Source organism: Pagrus major, chromosome 3 (assembly GCF_040436345.1).
Source record: "Pagrus major chromosome 3, Pma_NU_1.0".
In the NCBI taxonomy this organism is placed as follows: domain Eukaryota; kingdom Metazoa; phylum Chordata; class Actinopteri; order Spariformes; family Sparidae; genus Pagrus; species Pagrus major.
This window is the reverse complement of record NC_133217.1, coordinates 2738512-2762412: the sequence shown is the minus strand read 5'-3', so window position 1 is coordinate 2762412 and position 23901 is coordinate 2738512. Positions and strand designations below refer to the sequence as shown.

Genomic DNA, 23901 nt, shown 5'->3' with positions numbered 1-23901 from the left:
CGTCTAAGTGTTTTTTGGCTCCAGCTGTCAATGTTTCTGGAGGTGGAGGACACTGTTGTACTCATCGTGAGCTACAACATGTGATTTTGCAGATGCATGCAGGTTGTTAAATAAGGCAGCATTTATCAGTTCTCAGTTATCAGTTCATTTGACCATTCATCATTTTAATTGGTTGAAAAAAAATGCATTTCGTCATGACTCACTGTCAAAGGTTACATTATATTGACTTTGGTTTAGTTGTCATTGTGAAAATAGGTTGATAGGTTTTGTTGACAAAGTTAACACTAGGTGTAAAAGTAAGAAACTGAGTTTGCATGAATCTTTTTTTTCCTATTCAGATTTTGGTAATCGAAAAAAGGCACCACTGATATTCTTCTCCTGTGCATTAAAGGTCATCTAAATAAAGCGGAAACCTTTACTTCTGACACCTTTTGGACTATATAAGTAGTGGTGGGAAACATCAGCATCTTTTTTTCTGGGTTTATTTCACAACAAGTGGCATCTTGTTGCAGCTCTCTGCGTTAACGGGCCGAGGAAACAAAACACATACAGCATTTTTAAATGATTTTTAGACAAACTTCCTTTGTTTATGGATGAAGATAAAGTAGACAGATATAACATGATTTAACTTATTTTAATTTTTTCCACATGTCATTGTATTTATAGAATTATTTACCGTACTGTAAATATCTAAACTAAACCTAATGGTCCACACTGAGTTGGAGAGCAGCTCTGGTACCGAGCGTTCCTTGATTCAGATTCTGATTTCAGTCACATACTCTCCTGTCAAGCTCTCGGAGCATGAAAACATTTTCCATGACTGTTTAAATATTTAACTGTCTTTTCGGCTCCCTGTCTTCTCACTTGACATCCTGTGACACTGTATTTTTTTTCCAATAGATAGTCGTTTGATGACTCTGTCTGGTCTTGTTCTGCCGTCAGGACGCTTGTTAACAAAGGAATTTTTTTTTTCACGTCACACATATTAGTTCCCATTAACTCTTGCAGGTTGAACTGGGCTTACTGGGAACACACAGAAATGTGCAAAGGATCAATATTTTATTATATCAAGTTTTCAGTTTGAGCATGTATAAAAAAAAGGTTACACAATTATTTATTCTGAAACATCAAAGACAGTGTTGCACAGCTAAAAAAGGACCATTTCATCATCACATTTTTAACTGTTTCTAGTCAGTCAGTCCTGCGTCATTTTACTTTTAGTACAATTTAAACAATATGAAGTCTTCCTTCAGTCATTTCTGGCTGAAAAAAATGTAATGGTGAAACACAGGATAATACTTTCTTAATGCACATTAAAATGCAGTTTTTCATCGAGCATTTGGAAGAAAAATAGGAGACAAAGGACTGACGCTCAGACATTGTAATCTATGTCAAGCCTTGTGTGTTTACTTTGCTGCTCGACCTTCAGCTTTGTGCTCAAGAGTGAGTCTGTGTGTGTGCTGCAGTGTGATAAGTGCTAATTCTGTCTGTTGTTTCAGTGTTGTGCTACAAAAGTAACATGTTACAGTAATATATTACTTTAAATAATGGAGTAATACAGTGCGTTTTCTAATCAGGTTTTGGTAATATTATTATAGTTACTATGACCAGTAACGCTTTAGTGAAAGTGTTTATGGATGTTTTTCTGTGAGAATTTATCAGCGACACGTCACTTCCACCAGTGCGTCACCAGAAAAGTATCCCTGAAGAAGAATCGTGCTGGCAAAATGCTGACATGTCTGCAGAATCAGTCAGGAAAGGACCGAAATGTAATAATCAAGAGCAAGCAATGTGTGTGGAAGCGGAGGGAACTCTTTTCAAAGTTCATCTGACTTTGATCCTGCCCAACCTTGGTTGTTTTGTGTTTTTGTGTCCGTCTGAAAATGTGCAGACTAGTTGTATTGAAACATTATGCATCTCTATATTTTTTTTAAACTTGCTGCAAAATTCAAGCTCAATCAAACCTTGAACCCTCTGGATCACCCAGTGAATGAGAAACACAGCGAGTCAGAGACAGAGTCAGAGACAGAGAGGCCTTGTCACAAAACACAGAGAACCAGACAGAGCACGGAGCTGGCGAGCCAGGCAGGACACAAAGTGTAAGCCTGGATGATAACAAACACTTAAACTGTCAAGGGGGCCAGTAAAGACGGACGTGAAAATTGAACAAGTGCAGAGAAGTAAAAAGGAGAGAGCAAGCGTATGTGTGTGTGTTGGAAGGGATGGTCAGCTGCAGGAGCAGGGCTGTCACTCATATTGGCAATTCAGAGATAAAAGCCTTTGCCAACAAAAGAGAGCAGCAAAACCTCTCAAGCCAAACCAACAACTGGTGCTTCTACGAGAGTTTCTGTGAGCCCCTTCTGAATTCAGCTGCGGTCAATGTGGCAAGTGACCAGTCAGTAAGTCTGTGGTAGATTGATAAAATGTGCTCTTAATGTTATGTTAAGGACTGGGGCATATTTATCACAGCAGAAGATAGTTGGCCTTCCATCCACCTTTTGTTGTGCTCATTTTCAGTCAATAATTTCAGAGCTGAAACACCAAAAATGTGAAAATATCTTACAAAATAATAATAATATCACACAAAAGCAGATGTGAAACAGACTTAGAATCAATCATGACTTATATGTACAAATTACTACATGAAACAAACATAAATGTCAGATTTCCTTTGTGTTTTCTGCAGCCCGTCCTCATCAGAACAACAACCATGTAGTTCAACTGTGAAAGCAGCTTATTACGACCTATATTTAGGCTTCCTGTTAGTCGGCGACCTCTAGTGGCCGTAGTAATTATTACGGCAGCAAAGGAGAAAGTCAGGAAAAGTAGGGTCACTGGGTCAAACAAGCACAGGACTTTTTAACTTACTAACATGGCGAACTTGTGTCACATACATCATGCAGCTGAAGTTACGTACATAACGTACTTAACCAAGTCGTTTTCTCGCCTAAACCAAACCAAACTGCGAGAGTACGGTGAAGGTTGCGAAGCTCATGTTCATGCTCATTTAAAGCAGCTACAAGGACTTTTCATTAAAGTTGGTTCTTGCTGCCCCTGTGGACACAAGCAGTACGACCACCACCGCCCGAAAAAAAACACTTTTAATACTGTAGGATTAATTACTGTGATACGATGATGGTGAAACAAAGTAAACTTTGATTTAGTGCCATTCGTACACATAGATTACATGCAATCCTACAGCTGACAGATTCGGTTGCTGGTAGAAGTAATTTTGTTGAGAGAATAAAGTTATTACATTTGCAAGCAATGTTGGGTTTTCTCCGGGAGTCCGACCCAGCGGCAGGTATTATTATAACTATTTAGAAAAAAAACTTCTCGCTAATGGTTTGTTTGTATACAGAGGCATCAGTGCTAAACCGTTTTATAACCAGATAAAAACTCCTTTGAGTACGTCAAATGATGTCATCTTCTTGCGCCCTCTTCCTCTGCAGTGGTTTAATTGCCCCCCCAACTGAATTAGCGCCTCCAGCTGTTTTTCTCAATGAACCGACTCCCAACAACTGCATAACATTAGTGGATGGAAACATATTAATTCACAAAAACAAAGGTGTTACTGACAACATGTTGGTTCTGTTCTACTCAAGCGTCCCAGAAAGTCATGACAGTGTGAGAGAGAGCCAGCATGAACACTGTTTTATTATTCACACATTTGCTTTTCCAGTTGTGACATGTCAAAATGCCTTCTATTAAAAAGGACCTATTGGCAATCTCATGATTGTATTTTGTTTTCATTTAAAACTTAATGTGCCAGACCACATTTATACACCCACACCCTTTCCGTCTATTTCCTTCCTTGTATTTGTTGCTGTTCTATTTATTAGTTTTTTCCCCCTCATTCCCTCATGTCATCATCCAGCAGCGTGTTGGCTCTTGTAATGTTGGGACTGTGAAAACAAATTTGCTCTTAATAAACTCACCCAGTAATATAAGGATCAAACAAAACAACATAATATTGTGCCGGACCTCTGATCTCGCAGGAACTGATGTGATTCGACATGAATCTAATCAGAACAACAGAGGAAGCAGACAAGCAGACTCGGCTCACTATCGACTCTGCTCTCATTGGCTGCCAGCTCTCTTCACAACAGAGGACTATTCAGATGTCGGGTCACAGTTTGCATCATTTTATCCAAATCTTCGTACCCCACATGTTTTATATCTGAGTCAGTGCAACCTTTTAGACCAAAAGAGATTACTCACTAACCTTCCAATTAGGATGGATACGTCAGGGATAAAATGTTTGTAACCGAGAGGTGTAATCAACTGGTGAAAACACCGTCTATGGAGTCAATATTTCGTCACCTTTGCTGACTAATTTGCCGTCAGTCAGAAGGTAAAAACATCTTTCAAACTGCCATCTGCTGTGATCATACTCAGGGATTATTAAAAGCAATATCTATGAGTGAAAATGAACACTGTCTTAAGATAACCGTGACTTACATTGTTATTAACATTTGATTAAGTGACGGTAACTTTGTGAGATTGAAAGTGTTTTTTTGTTAAGTGCTATTTAGATTGTTCGAAGCTCTGAAAACTGTCAGGAGCAACACGGGTTGCTTTCAATCAGTAAAAGTGCTTCTTTATGTTCACTCTTTAATTTTTATGTTGTTACAGTGCTGTGCTTATGGTCTGGTTAGGTTTAGGCGGAAAAATTACTTGGTTAGGGTTAGGAAAAGAGCCCGTTTTTGCTTAAAATACCTGCTTTTGTCGATACAAACATGGCTGGATATGTGCAGACGTCCGTGCCACAACACGGATGATAATGTCCTGATGTCTCCTCAAAAAGTAAATAAATAAAAATGTGCTGCTGTTTTGTTTGAAATGTTTCATGCTTTTAAATGATTAAACTCAGTCTCAAACAGCGGCCCCTTCTAGGCTAGCTGTAACGTAACCACCATCCCCTCCACCTTGGTGTAATTCGAGTGTGATATTAAATGCATTGTTGAAAAATCGATATTGTAGGTATGACAGGTACAAATGTAAATGTATCCGTGGTTTGCCGACACAGAAACTGCCAACATTTTATTATGTATCTGTGCTGAATAAAGTGAAGCTCAGTTAAACATCATATGCTCATATAGTGTGATGGTGTTATAGTTCAGTTATAGTGACATTATTGAAGGGCTCTGTGTAAAACTACTCAGTCTAACAATGATATCACCACATTTCGCACTTCACGTGGCACTCAACACACGCCGAAGATCTTCTGTCCTCACGATAAAACGCTTCATTCTCGCTTCCACTGAATTCTCATTTAAAAATGCTTTCAGTAGGGTGTGAAAAAAAGTGGTGACATTTAACAAGTGAGGTGTTTTTCTATGGGTGAATACATTTGTACATGCCGTACTGTGTTCGAACTACCAGACAAACAACTGTACCTTTACGGCGATATTTGCAAAGAAATCATTCAAGAGGCTACGTTTCAATGGTTTCATCAGAGCCTCATAAAGCGCCCGTGACCTGAGTGCAGTAATACAATCGATTTTCCTATGCATGTCTTCCAGGTGTGTATTAGATTATGTAATATATGCACATAATATTTGCATAATAAGGACTCAAAGCACATGCTATGCTGGAGTTATGACAGGAAGAGGAGGGAGACTGCGTGTGGAAATACTCATGTTGTCATATTCCATAAAGAAACTGTATATTCAAGGGTTCATGTGATGTCTTAATTGGAGAAAACCTCATTGTAATTACCGTCCATAATCACATTATTATGTTCATGAAGCTGTAGCTGCAGTGACATGTCATACAGACTGTGTCCTGTGGTTCTGCTTCTCTCTGAAGGGCTATATGAACGTCAGTCGACTTCTGTGTTGCTGCTACGTTCTGTATCTGAGTACTGAGGTCGGACTCAAAGTGTTTGATTCCCCGGGACCTGCTGGGAACACGTTGGCAAGCACAATGAATAAGTAATGTTGTCGCTTTACTTAGCAAATGCTGCTTAAATGCCCTTGAGGAAGGGCACATAAAGCTCATTAACCCCAACCTTAACCCCCGTCTGCTCCAGTGGATCTGCCCACTGGCACCAGTACATGCACACTGTGGTTGGACCTGGCATCTCCCAGGTGTGAATTGATGAACTGACATAGAGCATATGTCTTCTCTTGACTCTCCCTGATTAAATGTGGCTATAAAAATAGATCCACCGTTGTCCAAAATGGATATATAGCTGCTGGAAACCAAACACCGACACACACACCGAGAAATCAAACAATAAAGCTCCTCAGATCTTAACTCAAGGCTGACTTTGAAAACAACATGCAGCTGCTTTACACTCCTCAAATAAATCAAACACAACCTCCAGTGTTTGAGTGCACGATGTAATTATTTACACACTTTCTCTGCCAAGGCAATTTTAAATGAAGCGCAAATCAGAATGAGCAGAGAAATTCAATAAATCAGTGCTGTGTCCAGAGCTGGGGGCCACCGTAAAAAACTTCATCCTTCAGTGAAATTAACGTTCAATAAAAAAATGATGTAAATTAGAAAAAAAGGACCTTTTGGGGGTGTTTTTTTTTTTTTTTTTTTTTTTTTTTCCTGCTCTCTGGTTGATGTTGTGTTATTTAGTAAGCTGCTGTAATCTTTGGTTGGAAACTTCAGACCAAAAGAATCAGACATTTTAAATCACTTTTAAATGACCTCCCTCCAGCTACACTGCAACAAAGAAAGCTTGGCACTGCACTCAAACTTTAATGTTTTACACAAACAGAGGAAGGAAAAGATCCGAAAAACACACACGACCATTTTAGATAGATCATAAAGTTAACACAAATTTCAACAAAATATCGTTAAGGACTAAGAACAAAGTTCTAGACTCAATAATGTCACACAGGCCACAAAAATGTTAATTTTCCTCACACATTGAACCACTTAGTGTGCTGCCACAGTGGTGCAGTTGTGTATTTTTGGCAACACAAATTCTCCGCTCCACACCAAAAGCCAGTTATAAGTTGTTCTTGTATTTGCACAATTTAATACACAAGCTGTGGGAGACACACACTGTTTATGTCTTGCTCACACTGTGCTGAGACAGATGTTGATTTAACTCTGTGGTCATTGTTGACTGTGGGGATGTTTTATTGGACCGCATAAGTGTTCCTAAATTACTTCCCCTCGTGTGTATAAATGTGGCAAACAAACATAAAATAGACCTTTTAGTATAATACATAAAGTTGAATTAAACTGCTTTATTCTACTGGATGGCAATAAATCATAGAAACAGCTATTTGCAGTCAGCAGCATTGAGTGCGGTCATTATATTATTATGATGTGGTACTTCTGACGTTGTAGGTGGAAATTCTGGGAAGCGCAAAGGTCATGAGTTGCGAGAGCTGAAGGATGGAGCCCAAAGACGGGAAAAGCCTTTTAATATGTTTTTGTTGTCGACCCATTTCTTGTTTCTACGACGCTGATAAACAGAAAAATAAGCACAAAGCAGAAAATAATCAACCGTTTTTGAAAAATGGAACAACAGGATGGTAATGTAACTGTTTCCAGTCACCTGAAACGGGCCACATCAACCAGAATCAGAATCAGGAAAGATGGTCTTGTCCATCACTTGCCTGATATCAGACTGAATTGTCAACTTGTTACACTTCTTCACATCTTCAGTCTGACATCGCCTCCGCTCTAACTCTAACTGATACCCGTAGAGGAGGAGGGGAGATCTTTCTTAACCAATCACGAGAAAGTCAACAACGGCCAACATACTGGTTCTGCTGGGTTTTTGAGAACGGCGCGGAAAGAAGTAAAAACAAACGATGACGCCGGGCGACACTGAGGAGAAAATCAGCATCTATCTTGACTATAGCAGTCGCCATTGTTGTTATTCATCCTTGGTTCAGTGCACAGCTTGACGTTAGTCCCATCCGTGGCGCTGGTTGGGTAATTGTCGGTACCCTGCAGCGCTCAATGGATCGTCCACTTTTTCAGACAAGAGTCTGTTTGATGTCACAGTGCCAGGTGGATGATTCAAAGGTCTGGAGGCAGTCAGGTCCATCACATTGCATCAAGAGTTGAATAGCAGGCGTTTTGTGTCATGTTTCCACAATACGACCTCACAAGATCGTTAATCATTAATGATGACATGTCTTTAATGAACCCTCATGAGAAGTCAGCATTTTTCAAACTGAAACTTTTTTGGGGGGGCATCTTATTAAAGTAAAAACATATGGTAGATTAATAAAACAATTGATCATGAAACAGAATAAAATCAAATGATGTGTGAACAGAATTTAACAATTTTCGGCAATATCTGTTTTTTATCGTTTTCCACTGCGACAAACGTAGGTAGAGATAAAGAACCTGCAGCCTCTCAGTCCTCGTGGTGCGGTACAGTTTGACAGCTCAGCCTTAAAAGCATATTAACCCTGTAAGTTTAATGGATAAATCCCGAGCCTCTCCACCTGCGCCCTTCGCCGTACGTCTCTCTGCAGGGGAGCAGCGGCTAAAAGCCTCATATGTAAACAGAGCCCGCCGCTCTTCGGTGTATCAGCACACAGTCGAGCTGGTTTGAGCGTCCCTTCCTGGATGTAACACTGAGAGACGGAGGTGCTGATGAGTCGACCCGGCAGCTCGGCTCGTCTCTCCGGTGCTGTTCGATTAGCGTTACAGCTGCCGCCGCTGCTGTTGTCAGTGTCGACAGAAAATCCCTCACTAATTTGGCAAATCTCAGAAGTGTCGGCTCATTTCCTCAGACAGCAGTTAGACTGGCACTGCCATTTCTTCAGACGGATGAGATGTGGAGAGACAATCTCCTCCTGTCCTCACACAGAGCTTCTCACCTCCACTGTTTAATACGCTCATTTGGACCGTCGTGGAGCAAAGACTCGTTTTATGAAAGCCAAATGAATGTCAACTTGAGATATTGAGTTCCAAAAAGAGCACAGTTTATCACTGATATAGTTTTTCATGTTCTTGTATAAACTTAATTAAGATAAATGGCAACGTGTTGTTGTTCATGAAATACATAGTCTCCCATTGGATATGGGAACATTTCCTCATTCTTAGCTGGTCTTTCATCTTCTACACATTGGACCAATGTCCCATTAAAACATACTTTCAGCTGTCAAACTAAAGAAGTAAATTAGTCTCAAAATCAATGAATTAATCAATTATCTGTACTGCAAAATCTTTAAAGTTAAATGAATTATTGGACTTTCTGAGCCGTCCTGGTTGAATTCCTGTCTTACCTCTGACAGGAAATGTTTGTGTTATTCAGTAACTTGTCGTAACATTCAATCTGACCTGACATGAAACGTAGCGTGAATGACTGAGTATCACTGTCTCGTGAATGAAATGCAACTAATTGGCCTTTCTGCCAGAAATACACTGACTGTAAGATTGTGTGAAATCAGTCATGTAAAGTACAGTTCATCAGTAACACATGACAGGGTGTTGTACACCATTGTTAAAATCATTTTTCACTAGTAAGGAAACAGGTCCTGGGTAGAGTGACTGACAGTCCAGTTGCAGGTTTAGCCACAGAAACTACTTGGTAAGGGTTGGAAAAAGATCAGGTTTTCGCTTTAAACACCTTTTTTTGTTGCCACAAACAGATAAAAAGTGTCCCGATGTCTCCGGTTACCTGGTTTTATCGGCACAAACGTGGCTGCAAAATGTCACAACGGTCCTTAGAAATTAGCCGTCTCAAGGGGTCTCGAACAGTGGTCGCTCTGAAGGCAGTGACGGTAAACATGTATTATGTGCGTGCCGCCCCGTTGTGAACTGTATGCTGCTGGAAATTCAATTTCCCTGAGGGAGTCATCCCAACGGGATCAATAAAGTGAAGTCTAAGTCTAAGTCTCATTTATAAGTATGTGGGTGGTGCAATGACTCAGAGCAGAGAGGGGGTGACTTGAACCCTCACCCACTGTTTGAGTCTCTTAAACATGGCAATCTACTGCTACTGTAACGTTAGCATCGTAGCGAAAGTGGTTAAAGTACTGCAAAGACCAAAGCAGAGTGGGCAACCCAAGACTTCTGTTTTCCTGCTGTAATGTCAGCACACTTGAACACAGTTTAACAGGCAGCTTATCATTAGGCCCTGATTTGATTGGCCTCCAGGAAGGGCTGAGTGGAAGCTCTGATTGACTCCTACCCAACAATTATTTAACAGCACAGTGCGTGACAGCATTATTTTCAGAACACAGAGTCTTTGTTCACAGTCCAGTCGTGACTGTCAGGTTTTTTACAGACGACGGGCACATTTCTTGAAAACTTTATCTGATATTTGCATGTGTGTGTGTTTGTGTGTGTTGCAGAGCCCTACAGCCCGGCGGTGTGGGTGATGATGTTCGTTATGTGCCTGTCGGTGGTGGCTGTCACCGTCTTCATCTTCGAGTTCTTCAGCCCCGTGGGATACAACCGCAGCCTGCAGAGCGCCAAGAGTAAGAGACGGGAGTCACTCCAGCGTCGGCGCGCCAATCAACCCGACCGCCACTTGCTCATTTCATGACATTATTACCAACTTGTCACTTCGTCAGTTATGTAAGCGAGGGGGGGCTGATTTGAGGAGGGTGTTTGCTCAAATTATGCAAAGCATCCCACTTTTCTTTTTTTTCTTTTTTTGTCTGCGCACGAGTCAAAACAATCACTCCACACCCACCATCCAGCCTATTTATTTTTAATGAAACAAACACTGACGGCGCGGTGGCGGTGGGTGAGTTTGACATCTTTACAGTACTCGTCAGTTCATCATTTATTCCAACTGTTTCCTCGCTGCTTCTCTCTGCTGCTACATTCATTTCAAATAATCACTGGGAAATGTTATTCATCACTTCTTAATAAACTGACACAAGTGGAGTCAAACTGAACTGGAGTGATAGGTAGGTGCTTATTCATCACTTGGTGTCAGTAGCTTATTATCCTCTGATCATCATTGCCTTTTCTTCTTATTGTAATAAACTACTTAAAAGAGTCAAAGGTAGGTGATCAAAAGATCCACTTACCTGGTTTTAGCAAGTGAGGAAGTTCATACACCACTCCAGTCCTCGTCTCCAAGTTGAATAAACTCGCACTTTTTAGACTAAACAGAATAAAATCAGTGCTAACATATTAACATTTTATCACAATCTGTTAATCTAAGAAGGCGGACAAAGCTGAAGGTGCTCATCCACATCAGATATCGGAAATCATCACCAAAGCATCGTGATATGAACACTTTAGCACTGTTAGTCATGGTAATCAATACCTTTAAAGGTCAAGCCGCCCATTTATCTCAGATTTGTCCCACTGCTACAAAATAATGGAGGTAAGTGGAGTTTGATGTGTGCCTGGATAAAAGCATTCTGGGGTGTCTTTTCTTTATTTGGCTCAATTAAACAGCGTCACGACAATATTTTCACCTCGTAATTACATATTACACTGATATGAAGAGTTGACACAGGCTTAAAAAAGTACTTGCAATGTATTATTGAATATATCAAATTATATATTCTCTATATAATATGACCATATTTTAAAAAATACATCATTAAGTAATATATGCAGAATATATTTCAGGTACATTTTTATTTAAATACAAATTAGAATATAGCACCAGTGTATTTTAAAAATGTCTATTCATTATATTTTGTAATATATTCTAAAAAAAAAAATATTCCGATATATTTAATATATCAGATTTTTCATTATATGTCAGAAAATGATTGGTCCAGTTGTAATTGTGACTGCTTTCCAGGAAAGTAATAGTAGATCAGTCCAGCTCTCTTTAAGTTTTAAAGTGTTATTCTTAATTTTGCTGTTGAGCTAAATTAAGTCTTTTATTGGCTTTAATAGATTATTCTACTCATTTTTTTTCCCTCCATCTTTTTATTCATAAATTCACTTTAACTGCCTGAAAAGTTGACAACTCAAATTGTTAAAACTCTCTCATTCTCGACCCACAACCATCTGCTCTATACTTTCAGTCTGATGACTTCCCAGTGAGAAGTGCGCCACCTCCACCACCTCCACCTCCACCTCCACCTCCACCTCCACCTTTCATCCTAGATTCCTCTAGTTGTTCAGTTTTGTCTCTAATCCTTCTCCCCCTTCTGATGATTCTGTCCTCAACACAAGCCGCCAGCTTTAATCTTTAATAATTCCATATAGGTCTTTCCCTCCAACTCCTTTTCAACTCCCGTTTGATCTTTCAACATCAGACAGATCTCAGATCACTGTAGGGCAGTTTGTCCTTGCGATCACTGCAACATCCATACAATAATATTTCAGACTATAGTAAGTTTCCAACTGTGTGGCAACAGTTTGGTGCAGGTCTGTTCTCTGTTTCAACATATCACTGCTCCTGTGGACAAAGAAAGAAATGGTTTTCCCAGTTTGATGTGAAAAAAACTTGACTGGCCCGATCTCAAGCCCATCCAACACCTAGAGCACAAACTGTGAGCTCGATCTTATTGGCCAGAATTGCCCATCAAGCTTAAGATCAACCATCTTACATGTTGCACCTGCTCTTGTCGCGTAAGCCTAACCGCTGACTGGATGGGAACCCTGGATCCTGGTGTGACAGTCCTAGACATACGACATATTCACCAATCACACAGGCTGCTGTTATCACTTGGGTGTCCATACAGTATATGTTTTTGTCTACATTGTCATGTAGCGTTCGTTAATGTAGTTCTCATTAAAAAACTGAAGCACTGCAATATATTCTCATTTTCTAAATTCAGATTTGACGCTCTGGAGGCTCCAACTGCGCCTATTATCACTCTTCACATGTGTGCTAAGTGTTCTTACTCTCAATATTTCACACTATAACACTCTTTCTCTCTTTTACTCAGAGTCGGGTGGATCTAAGTTCACCATCGGGAAGTCCGTCTGGCTGTTGTGGGCGCTGGTCTTCAACAACTCCGTGCCCGTGGAGAATCCCAGAGGAACCACCAGCAAGATCATGGTGAGCACTCTGGCTGACTCGCTGACTGACGGATTAGATGACTGATCGCTTGAACGTTCACCATTGATTTCCAAGTGACATTGTTAACTTCACACATTGTTGACTTTTCAACTTAAGTTACAGACATCTAAAAAACTACTTGTGATTCAAAATTAGTTCTTATGATGGCCAAATTTTACTTCATGTAGCGAAAGCTACAGGCTGAATTTGAATCTCGAGTTTGGTCATCCAGTCTTGGACTATTAGCCTTCCTGATTAATTTTGGATGACCAAAACATGATATTTAATAAAGCTGATTAATAGCTCACCTGGTAAAGTGCATGCTTCATGCAGGCTACTGAGATCGAGGCTTGGGGTTCAAATCCACCCCATAGCTTTTGCTAAACCTTAATTTTGGACTGCAATCTGTAACTGAAGTTGAAAAGAAGTCTAAAAATACATCATAAAAACATTAATTTTGAACATTGTAAGGACGTCACTTGGACATCAATAGTGAACGTTGAAAAGACGTCTAAAAAAGACATCACAAAAATGTTCACTCTGGGTCTCTAGTGCGAGTCTTTTCAACGTTGTCAAAGATGTTGAATTGACGTCTTTTGGATGTATTTTTTTTTTAGTACATATTTTTCTGGTATTTCAGAGTTTGTAACTTCCTTGAAAACAATTTTAAAAAATGTTGATGAGTCATCCTGCACTTGGGGCGTATATTAAGTCCAACATATGCTCTATTTATTTTTATGACGCTGCCATGAATGAATAAAAAGAAGGGTGCCGCCAGAGGAGGATGTGTCTGGACTGTTTATTACTGGACAAAAACACAACTTAGATATTGCAGAAAAACTCAACTTTAGAACTTCATTTATTGACTCGGGTGAAACTGGATCAGCAACTTCCTAATGAACACCTCCAGACCGGGGCCATATGCCACCTCAGAGAACAACGGAGGCCAGCCGTAATACTGAGGTCATTTATGGAGTTTCCTGATGGACTTTCTTGCTAAGCTGATTGCTAAAAGATGCTCAATGTAGCTGCTATTAGCTAGTTAGCAGCCCTATCTGCTAACTCAGCCCCAGGGCAAAAACTGTGCCAACGAAAGGTTGGAGAACTTTATGATATGTAGAAAATAAAATACACTTCCACACTATCTATCTACTTTATCTTGACTCTTTTCCTCACACAATGACACACCCTTAATTTGCATTTTCAAGAAAAAAAACTACAATTTGTGAGCTTTATGAGCCAGTGCAATCAGTTTGAGAGTGCTCATTCACTTGTTTTCACCACGGTGGTCCTTTTAATACCTGCTGTTACCTACTCTCTGCCCTCACGGCGTGAAATGAAAAAAAAAAATCAGTCAAAGGCTTGCCCCCGATACTGCCGAGTGAAGAGCAACAGGAGGTTAAAAACTCAAGGTGTATTTTTTCTCCTCACTTTTCTGCCCAAGTGTTTCTGACAAAAAACCCCAATCATCTGACAAGCTCATTAGCTGCTCAATAAGCTTTAAAAAAGGGGGTCAGAGGAGAGAGTTTTAGTCCTTTTTCTCTGGAAATGTTGTAGTTTTTCGTTAAATTGTAGATTTGTGCATCACCTTGCAGATAGAGCACGATTTATGGTCCACAAGCCCAAAAAGACACCTGTTCCCTTATCAGACAACGACAACTGATCAGAAGCAACAACAACAGAAGGAATTAAAGATAAAGTTAATCTTAATTGAAGGCTTATTCTCTAAACCACATTCATTTTTTCATTTATTATACTTTATTAAACCCATTCAGGGTCATCGGTGTCTATCCAAGCATGCACTGCATGCATAATTGACAACCATGTATTATTGATATAATACATTGAAGGTTTAATAGGTGTTACATTGACCCACGGGTCATGAAGCTCCCCAGTGAGTCATCGTAAGAAAGGAGTCCGTCCTTCAACCCTCCCGTTAGGACAAATCATCCTGCCGCAGCGTCGTTGAGACAAATCCTTAATCCCCATTCACTGAGATTACTTTTTTTTTTTTCTTCAAATTGTGCCTCAGTTGCCAGAGTACATTTTTCATCTTATTCATTAAGAAAATTATGCTAATGAACTTTTGGCATAAACACAGAGTACCGTGGAAGCGAATAGCCCCGTTCATCACCGACTGCAAGTGCAAATTTAGTGCGAAGGCTAATCCCCATCTCTCACTCGCTCCCTGGCTGAATGTCAACAGTCAAGTCCTTAAATCACATTTCAAAGGATGTTTTATTTGTGGTACGATGATTTGGGTCAGCTGGTATTATGCAGTAGTGGGAATTGTGCTCCGATCTGTTTCTTAAAGGTAGAGTGTAAAAAGGCTCCATTAAAGGTAAAGGTCCGGTTCTCAAAAAACTAACCGATTCAAAGAGGAACCCTGATACTCCAAAGCACATCGATGAGCCACACTGTTGTGGATGAACACACACACACACTGTAGTTTCTTTCGGCAAAATCCCCCAACACACAATACTGTTGCCAAGACAACATCATCAAATGTGTTTTCATCCGCAGCCGGAAATAGTCCCCAGGAATTAAAGGTTTTTACTCCTGTTTGAATAACGTTTGCTAGAAACTACAGCATCCAGCACGTCCTCATCAGAAAAACGTCAATGTTGGTCGACTGCAAGCGGCTTATAATTACCTATTTACATTTATTGGCTTATTAGGCTGTGACCTCTAGTCAGGAAGTCCAAAGTGGGAAGTCAGGTGATGTTGTATAGGTTGGACAAAAGGATCAAACACAACTGTCCATGTCCAGTGTGAAACCAAAAGTTAATGGTACAGAAATCAAGTGCATGCATAAACGTTCTTTATTTTCCATTCTTCATATATGTGTGTGTCTGTGTGTGTGTGTGTGTGACAGATATAATGAGGTACAATGATGGAAGGAGAAGGCACCAAAAAAAGGAGCAGAACTCATCAGTGTGTCACTTCAACATTATAAGTGAGAAAAGAACAATTGTTGAGGTTGCAGTGACATTTTTTTTTGGAGGCTGAGATGTCATTCTGACAAATACGACTCTACCTTCCAGGCAAGACAGGGCCTCAGCTGTGGCTTTAGCAATAAAATGCCAAGAAGTGGAAACAGTGTTACTGGAATCTTAAAATACTTCCACACCTGTCAGAATGAGCCCTCATTGATCTCACTCACTCCTTCAGGTGCTGGTGTGGGCCTTCTTCGCTGTCATCTTCCTGGCCTCCTACACTGCCAACCTGGCTGCCTTCATGATCCAGGAGGAGTACATCGATACGGTGTCAGGGCTGTCAGATAAGAAGGTAGGATGGATGGATGGATGGATGGATGGATGGGGTGACTGATGCTTGCATGCATGAACAGGTGGATGGCCAGATGGACTGATGAGGAACAAATGTAGCTTAGCGAGGCTTCAGAATGACGTGTTAGTTTACATAATGTCAAATGAAAAGCTTTTGTTAACAATAAACAGAGACAGACGAGGGAGAGACTGTTTTGTTTCTTGTTGTGTCCGACTTCAGAATACCTTGGGTTTAAAGAAAGAAGTATAATATTTTATAGACTCCATCAAAATGTTCTCTCCCTGCTGCCTACTTTTATTTCTCAGTGCAGTTTCAGCAGAACCCACAAACCTGAGTCATTGCTGCTGTGACGATTTAAAACATCCTCTGTTTTATCAGCTCTTCAGAAAAGAGAGGCCGCTCTTTGAAAGTGAAGACTGTGAGTCTTTGTCGCACTTCATCCTGCAGCAAGGATCAGCTCCCCTCCCCCTTTTTCGTCTACCTCTCTCTTTAACTTTCTTCGTTCCTTTCTATTGCTTTAATCTCCACCCACCTCTCCGTCTTTTACAGTTCCAGCAGCCGACAGAGCAGTACCCGCCGCTGCGTTTCGGCACGGTGCCAAACGGCAGCACAGAGGAAAACATCCGCTCTAACTATCCCAACATGCACCAGTACATGATCCGTAACAACCAGAAGGGTGTGGAGGAGGCCATTGACAACCTCAAGACTGGGTAAGGAAAGAAAATGAGGGGGAACGGAGGGAACAGCAGTGATAAGCAAGAAAGGAAAGAAAAGTAAAAGGAATTAAAGGTTTGATTGTTTTGGTGTGGGTGGCCGAGTTTTGAAGATATCAGCCGTAGAGATGTCTGGCTCGCTCTCGAATATGATGGAGCTAGATGCCCCGCGGATTGTGGTGCTCAAAGCTCCGAAAAAATCCATCCATCCATTCAATCTAGGGTACATCATCTTCAAACTCTATTTACTGTCACTCCAGACAAACTATCTTCCCCGGCTGACTGACGTCAGAAATTCAACGGACAAAAAAATAGTCTTGTCTGTAGCTCTGCAGTACATGGTTGTAGTGATGGTGGAGGCCCTCTGGGATCATCCTACATGTATGGATGGGAAATACTGCAAGAAAAGAAGTGAAGGAAGATACCAATCCAAGTTCTTTCCATGGGGGAAAACATGTATTGCCATAGTCCGGGTTCACTTGTTACTTTAGAGAGAATGGTCACTGCAAATCAGTGCAAAGTTACCCTGAATGATAATCTTTCTCCCGCTATGAAACGTTTCTATCCAGATGGTAGAAATTTCTTCTACGCTGATAATAACCCTGAATTCAACAGACTCTCAGAGTCTGTGAGCATAGAAACTGTTCAGGAGGCTTTCAGTGGTAGTGTTGTAGTAGTTTTTGAAGGTTTCGGTCTCATCGTGGAATCAATTGCATTTTTACTCGGTCTCTCTCGATCTGAGAAAAAAACAGAGGTCTTTTTTTCAAGAACAGTCAAGACCGCAACTGAAGAGACTTCAATCATTGTTTGATGTATTCTGTACTTCAAGATGTTTTTTATTGGAAGACAAGAGTCACCCGGAAAACCTGAAGGTTGTACAAAAATTGTGTTGTGTCCAAATCATGGATAAGACGCGTTGAATAAAGATGGTCAAGTTGATTCAGCTCCATTGTCCACATTTTATCGTCGGTGAGTCATGTGAGTGTGGAACTGGTCTGTTCTTGATCTTGACTCAGTCTCGCCCTGCCTTGGTTCCGGTCTCGACTTGGTCTCAAACCCTCAAAGTCTTGGTCTTGTTTCGGTGTTGATACACCCTAGTCTCGGTCATGACTTCCTCTCAGTTTGTGTGGTCCAGACTACAACACTGCGTGGTGGGAAAAACACCTTAAGAAGAGACTTCTGTCACCCATCTGTAGTTCTCAACATAAAGACAGTAGTAGATTTGTGTGTTTAAAACAGTTTTTTTATGGAGATTACAACTCGAAAAGCACACAAAGTAAAGACACATGTATCTCTTGAACTTGGTCAGTAGCAATAGAGGCATGTCACATATAAAAAAATGTCTAAAACACTCTGAAAACAGTAAAAGAAGTCAGACGACCAGAGGCTGTTTCCACAGAAATCCTGTTTCTAAGAATAAACTTCAACTGTCATCTGCTGTAGTTTAAAAAGAAAAGAAAAAAGCTGCTGATAGCACCATGAATGGAGCATCACTTGGAGCTGCTTTCTGCCCTGTGTTCAGGTCTGATTCACAGAAGATATTTGTTAAAGATATGGCAGCCCCAAAAGTTTGTGGCTGATTGCAATTATCCATGTAGCAAAGTGTAACGCGAACACTGAAAAGACAGCTGGAGAACATCATAGATAGATGAAAAACATGCAAATAGCACTGGAGGACTGGGACGCTTTCTGCTCGGCAGCACAGTCAGAGGTACGTTTCACCCCTTGCAGGTGCTTTGAGGATTACACGTGTCCACATGTTGTTTCTCTCCGGCAGGAAAGCGTTGGCAGTGCGCTTGGGAGCGCCGCTTTGAGGTACTTGTGCAGTGAGAGAAGACAACGCTTCACATTGGTCGGGATTGATTGGACGCTATGGTAACGGAGGGCTGACTACACAGCTAATAACAAGCTCACAATTTGAAGGGTGACTCACCAGAAACAATCGGTGTAAGGCAGATCTGCGCCAACAAATGGGCTTTTTCTGTCTCTGATAGTGTCTATTTGATAGACGGACATAGCCAGAACAAGCTTCTCCTCCATTTTCTTGGTTACCAGGGCGACGGGTGATTATTCTTGCTCAATCTAATATCTTATTGGTTGCCTGAAAAAAGAGCTACGGCGACGACCCCATCGCCGATCTGAAAAATTGAGAGATTTTCAATTAGAAACGCTCGGAGTGGTCGTACACAAAAGAGACGGACAGCTCTGAGGGCGGCTTCCGTAAACGCTCTCTCCTCATTGGCTCAGAAAAGAAAACGTTATGCGGTCTGAGGCCTTTATTCAGACAGGTTGAGTGTCCGCGAAAGCTGCACAATCCTTCTCTGAACTCTCCCTCAGCCTTCTGCTACATTTCTCCTGAAATTCACAAGTCAAATGTGCACATTTTTGACAACCCACCCTCTCTCCTCTGCTTTTTATTTATTTATAATTTTTTTTACTTGAGGCAACGTTGTCATCTACGCCTTGTTTCAATTACAGGACCGCCTTGTCTCTTTTCAACCTGTTAGCTCATTGATCTGCCTCGCCTCTGGAGCCCCGGCTAACCGTTGTAATCTGCGCGGCCCCATTAGGATCACGGCTACTAAACGAGGCGAGAGAGGAGCAGGGGAAAAAGAAAGCACTTTTTAAATAATACATGCTAGCAGCAACCGCAGTGCAGGGGGGGGGGGAGAAATCCCGCCACCTCAGCACCGGCTGCCACTCAGGCGCCTCTTGTCTTCACCGGGGGGGTTTGTGGGGGGTTATTATCCGCCTGTGGGGCCACAAAGTACACAAAGCACTTGCCATAAAATATACACTTCCTCATCGAGTTTGAAGTGGGAGGGAGGTGAGGAGGAGAGGGAGGAGTGGGGGGGTGATGTTAGTTGATGCACACAAGGGTTCAAATGTTTAATGGGACAAGCAAACACACACACACACACACACTCACACTTTGGCATCCAGACAAGCAGCGACCGCAGTCTTTAGCAGATTTGACGTACCGTGTTATTAAAACTCCCTTGATGCATTCCTTTTTATCGTCCTTACTCATCCTGGTTCCTCTCACATCAGTTTCTATCTCATTTCAATCCCTCCGTCTCTTCTCACCCTCTCTCTCTCATTATCGCTGTCTATCGACATCTCTCTCTCTCCACCTCTCATCCTGACATTATTCACCAAGGAAACATTAGTTTACACCGACAAAGCAAAGCGTTAGGAAGATTCCTGTTTGATTTGGCTGTCGAGGCACCAAACATCACCTCTCCATCTCCGTCTCGTCTCTCCTCACTCCCTCTTTCTCCATAATCCTCTCTAGCCTCCCTCATTAACTCCTTGCTCCTAGCTCATCAGCTCCCTTTTGCTTCTGCTTTGCACCTCCCTCCCTCCTGCGTTAACATTATCTCCAGCCCCTCCTTTTCCACCTCCTCCCCTCCTGCACCATCTAACCTCCTCTTCACCTCTTTTCAATCTTTCATGTTTCACCAGTCGTTCTCCCCACTCGTTCTTTTTCTAGGAAGACTTTGGTTGTACAGCGCAGTGTCCCAAGTGTGAATTTAAATGAATATGAAGTAGAAGAGCAGGTGTACTTACAAATTCATCATCAGATCTTCAGATATTCATCATCAGTGTGAGCTGAGCCGGTACATTCAGCCCATTATTCTTTTATGATGAGGTGTTCAAGCTCACTCTTGTACAACCTTCACCCTGCCTTCTCTGCTTCTACTTCGCAAAATGAAATCAACGGATGGGACTTAATATATTTTTCAATTATGGTTCAGTCATTATTTTTTCATCCGTCAAATGTGAAAAATATCTTAACTATGTCCTAAAGCTCAAAGTCAAGCCTTCAGATCGCTTGTTTTGAACTGACCATCAGTCCAAACCCCAAAATACTCAGTTTTGCAACGATATGAAAGAATGAAAAGCTTCACATTCTCTCTTTAATCTTTAATCTCTCTGAGACATATTAAGCCAAGTCGTCAGCATAAAATGTCGGATAACGTTTCTGCAAACGACCGACTCATTCAAATCTGTTTCAGTGTCAGGAGGTGGAGGTGATGGTGTGTCTCTCTCTTCAGTTTCTGGTGTGACGAGGGGATGACATATTTTTATAAGCTAATGTGACATTTGAATAATCTCCTGAATATTCACTATTATTTTATTCTTTGCAATTAAGAAACAACATTCGGTGACAGAAGTTGTAAAAATTTTCCAGCTTTGCAAAAGTGAGAATCACACCTTTTCCTGCACCACAGCCTCCCCTGCTGCTGCATTGTATGCTGGTCTGAGGCTTCTGCAGGAGGAACATTGACATCTCTGCCTCCACTGTGATGAATTGCTCTCTGTGCGACTGTTGAAAATGGTGTCGAGAAAAGACGCTCCCCTGCTCCCAGTTTTCTCTTCAGACCGTCGTTGTCTCACCGCTGGTTTATCCATCATCTCTGTCATTTTGTCCACTAGTTGCACTTCCTCTGTTGTCATTTAGCTCCAGGTCAATGATTTCCATTTCTTTGTTGTAATTTTTCCCCCTCCCTTCCTTTCTCCCTTCCCTGCAGGAAACTGGATGCCTTCATTTATGACGCTGCGGTGCTGAACTATATGGCCAGAAAGGACGAAGGCTGCAAGGTAAGAAATGGATCTCTGTCATTTCACAGCTCTGCGCAGTGACACGCTCATACATAGTGGCAGCTACTGCTGAAGTCTCTGCACCCTGCGGCTACTGAGTGCAACAAAACTATCAACTGCAGCGCGCTCGGCCTCTTCTTGCGGGAACTGCAGCAGAAGCACAACAAGCATGGCAAATGAGCACTTCTACATCTGCATTAAATGAATCAAACACGTCCGATGCATTCATATTTGTCCCTCGCGGCCTGTAGCTAGTTAATATTGTCATTTTTGGACAGCTCCGGTGTTGATTTATTTATAAGGGTGCATTTGATACGGCTCCCCCAGCGAGAATGAAAATCCTACCCAGTGATCATTTGTAATAAGGTCTGTGGGAGGCCGGAGCTCCCAGCAGCCTCATACAACAGCCACTGCTGCAGTAATTATTACAACTGATGTGGATCTATATTAATTCCGAAACAATATCCTGCACTCCCGCTCTGGGACTTTCTGGGACGTCGATATTAGAGCCAAGCCAACCGTTTTGCATGTATGCGACAGTGACGGCGGAAAGAAAAAATTACAGCAGAAATTTCTCATCTTTCATCGCCATCGGTCTCTTTGAGCTCGTCCAGGGATTCATGTGTTTGTGTGCGTACGTGTGATTCACATGTTTGCGTTTTACTCCACAAGGTGATGACCATCGGCTCCGGTAAGGTGTTCGCCACCACGGGCTACGGCATCGCCCTGCACAAGAACTCCCGCTGGAAACGGCCACTAGACCTGGCTCTGCTGCAGCTGGTTGGAGACGGTAAGGCGGAAAAGGGTGGAGGGGGAGGATGAGGCAGTTCAATCAGAAGAAGTCTCCTCAGAAAGTCATAAACAGTTTCAACTATTTGTTGCTCGAAAAGTCGGCCTAATCTTTAGGTCATCTCAAGTAAACGCTGTGGTTAAGTGATAAGGAAGTCATGAGTCATTAAGTCTTTCATCAAGGTTCATAAAATAATTTTTCAATTTTACACTTCTGAATTGAAAGTAGAAAGAAAAAAGACACATTTGCCCATGAGTCACTGTACACCGCTGCTTTGTGGATCCTATGTTCCGGCGGTGAATAGATGGACTCTTTCATTAACAGGCAGAATGTCTGTGATGTTATTATACTGTCAGGCAGAAAACCACTCATAAAGGGGTCGAGGTTGAAGGTCGTGTGGCTTCCGCAGTTGAAGAGGAGTAATTATACACACATCATGTAGCTGCAAGGTTTTGTGTGTTACCTTTTTTTATATGCGAGTTCTGCACCCTGAAATCTTCACGCCGTAGAGCTGCAACGGTCGACTTAAAGTACGTTTTATAATCTACCAAAGGCCGCAAAGGTCAGAGAAGACCAGCCGCATGCGCACCAGAAATGTATGCTACACAGACTGTACAAAAATGTTCTCAACTCAACAAACTTTTTTGTTCATCTGATATTTAACCCCTTAACCAGGGTCATCTTTGAAGGTTGTTTAATTCCAGTAATGGGCCTCAAATTATTTCCTTTTCCTTATTATCTTCTTACATGTGAACCTTTCTTTGGGGTGGAAAAATACTGTATTTCATTTGGCATTGTGTGCCATGACTAAGCTGGAGCTGGAGGTGGAGGTGGAGGGGTTTTTCCTGGTCTTTTTGCAATTTGGTCAAAAATATATATATATTTTTATGCATATAACTAAGCCAACCATTTTACGGGGTACACAGTACTTGTGCTGCTGTGACACTATCCCACAGACCTTGGAAAACACTCTGTGGTGGTTCTCGCCATTTTGCCATTATGACACACACACACACACACATACGTACCCAGAAGAGGAAAGCATCACCAGCCGACACTGTCTCAGCTGGTGATAACTGCAGGGGTGTAACGGTGCGTGTACCATCACGGTGCGGTGCATGCACTTACATAAAAAATACGTCTGGCTGTCACATTATGGCAAGAGCATGTGTCTGTGAAGGAGAGTGTAACCAAATCAGCTGTGAGGGAAAGTTTCGGATTGGAGGAGGACGGAGGAGGATCAGTGATGGTGAGAGCCTGCCGGAACTAGCTTGGAGCAACATGCTGTGCTCATTTCACAAAACTATTTTGCTGGTCCTCTCCTGCAATGTGGACGAATGCGGCAAATCATTAATACTTATCTTATGATCAGGTGTAAAGCCGTCGCTAATGTCTCCTCCACTTGATAGAAAGGTTCATGTACCTCCTATCCTTCAAGGATTGTAGGAAAACAAGTGTGATGCCAGTAAAGATAGAATACATTTGATATTAATGTGGGCGAGGTCAAAGGTAGATTTTATCAGTCGGTGGTGGGATGCAGGTGCTGGTGGGATAAAAGAGGACAAGGTTCAAAGTTAGGCTGGAGT

At 41.6% G+C, this 23901-nt stretch overlaps 1 protein-coding gene across 1 annotated transcript in view; it reads left to right on the top strand.

The window, feature by feature from the left end:
* Nucleotides 1-23901, top strand: part of grin2da (glutamate receptor, ionotropic, N-methyl D-aspartate 2D, a) — a 126492-nt gene that overhangs the window by 79738 nt on the left and 22853 nt on the right. The window contains exons 11-16 of the mRNA XM_073463685.1: nucleotides 10290-10415; nucleotides 12807-12919; nucleotides 16091-16207; nucleotides 16757-16917; nucleotides 21456-21525; nucleotides 22198-22315. Of these exons, the coding sequence (XP_073319786.1) occupies nucleotides 10290-10415; nucleotides 12807-12919; nucleotides 16091-16207; nucleotides 16757-16917; nucleotides 21456-21525; nucleotides 22198-22315 (705 nt within the window). The remainder of the gene's footprint in view (nucleotides 1-10289; nucleotides 10416-12806; nucleotides 12920-16090; nucleotides 16208-16756; nucleotides 16918-21455; nucleotides 21526-22197; nucleotides 22316-23901) is intronic.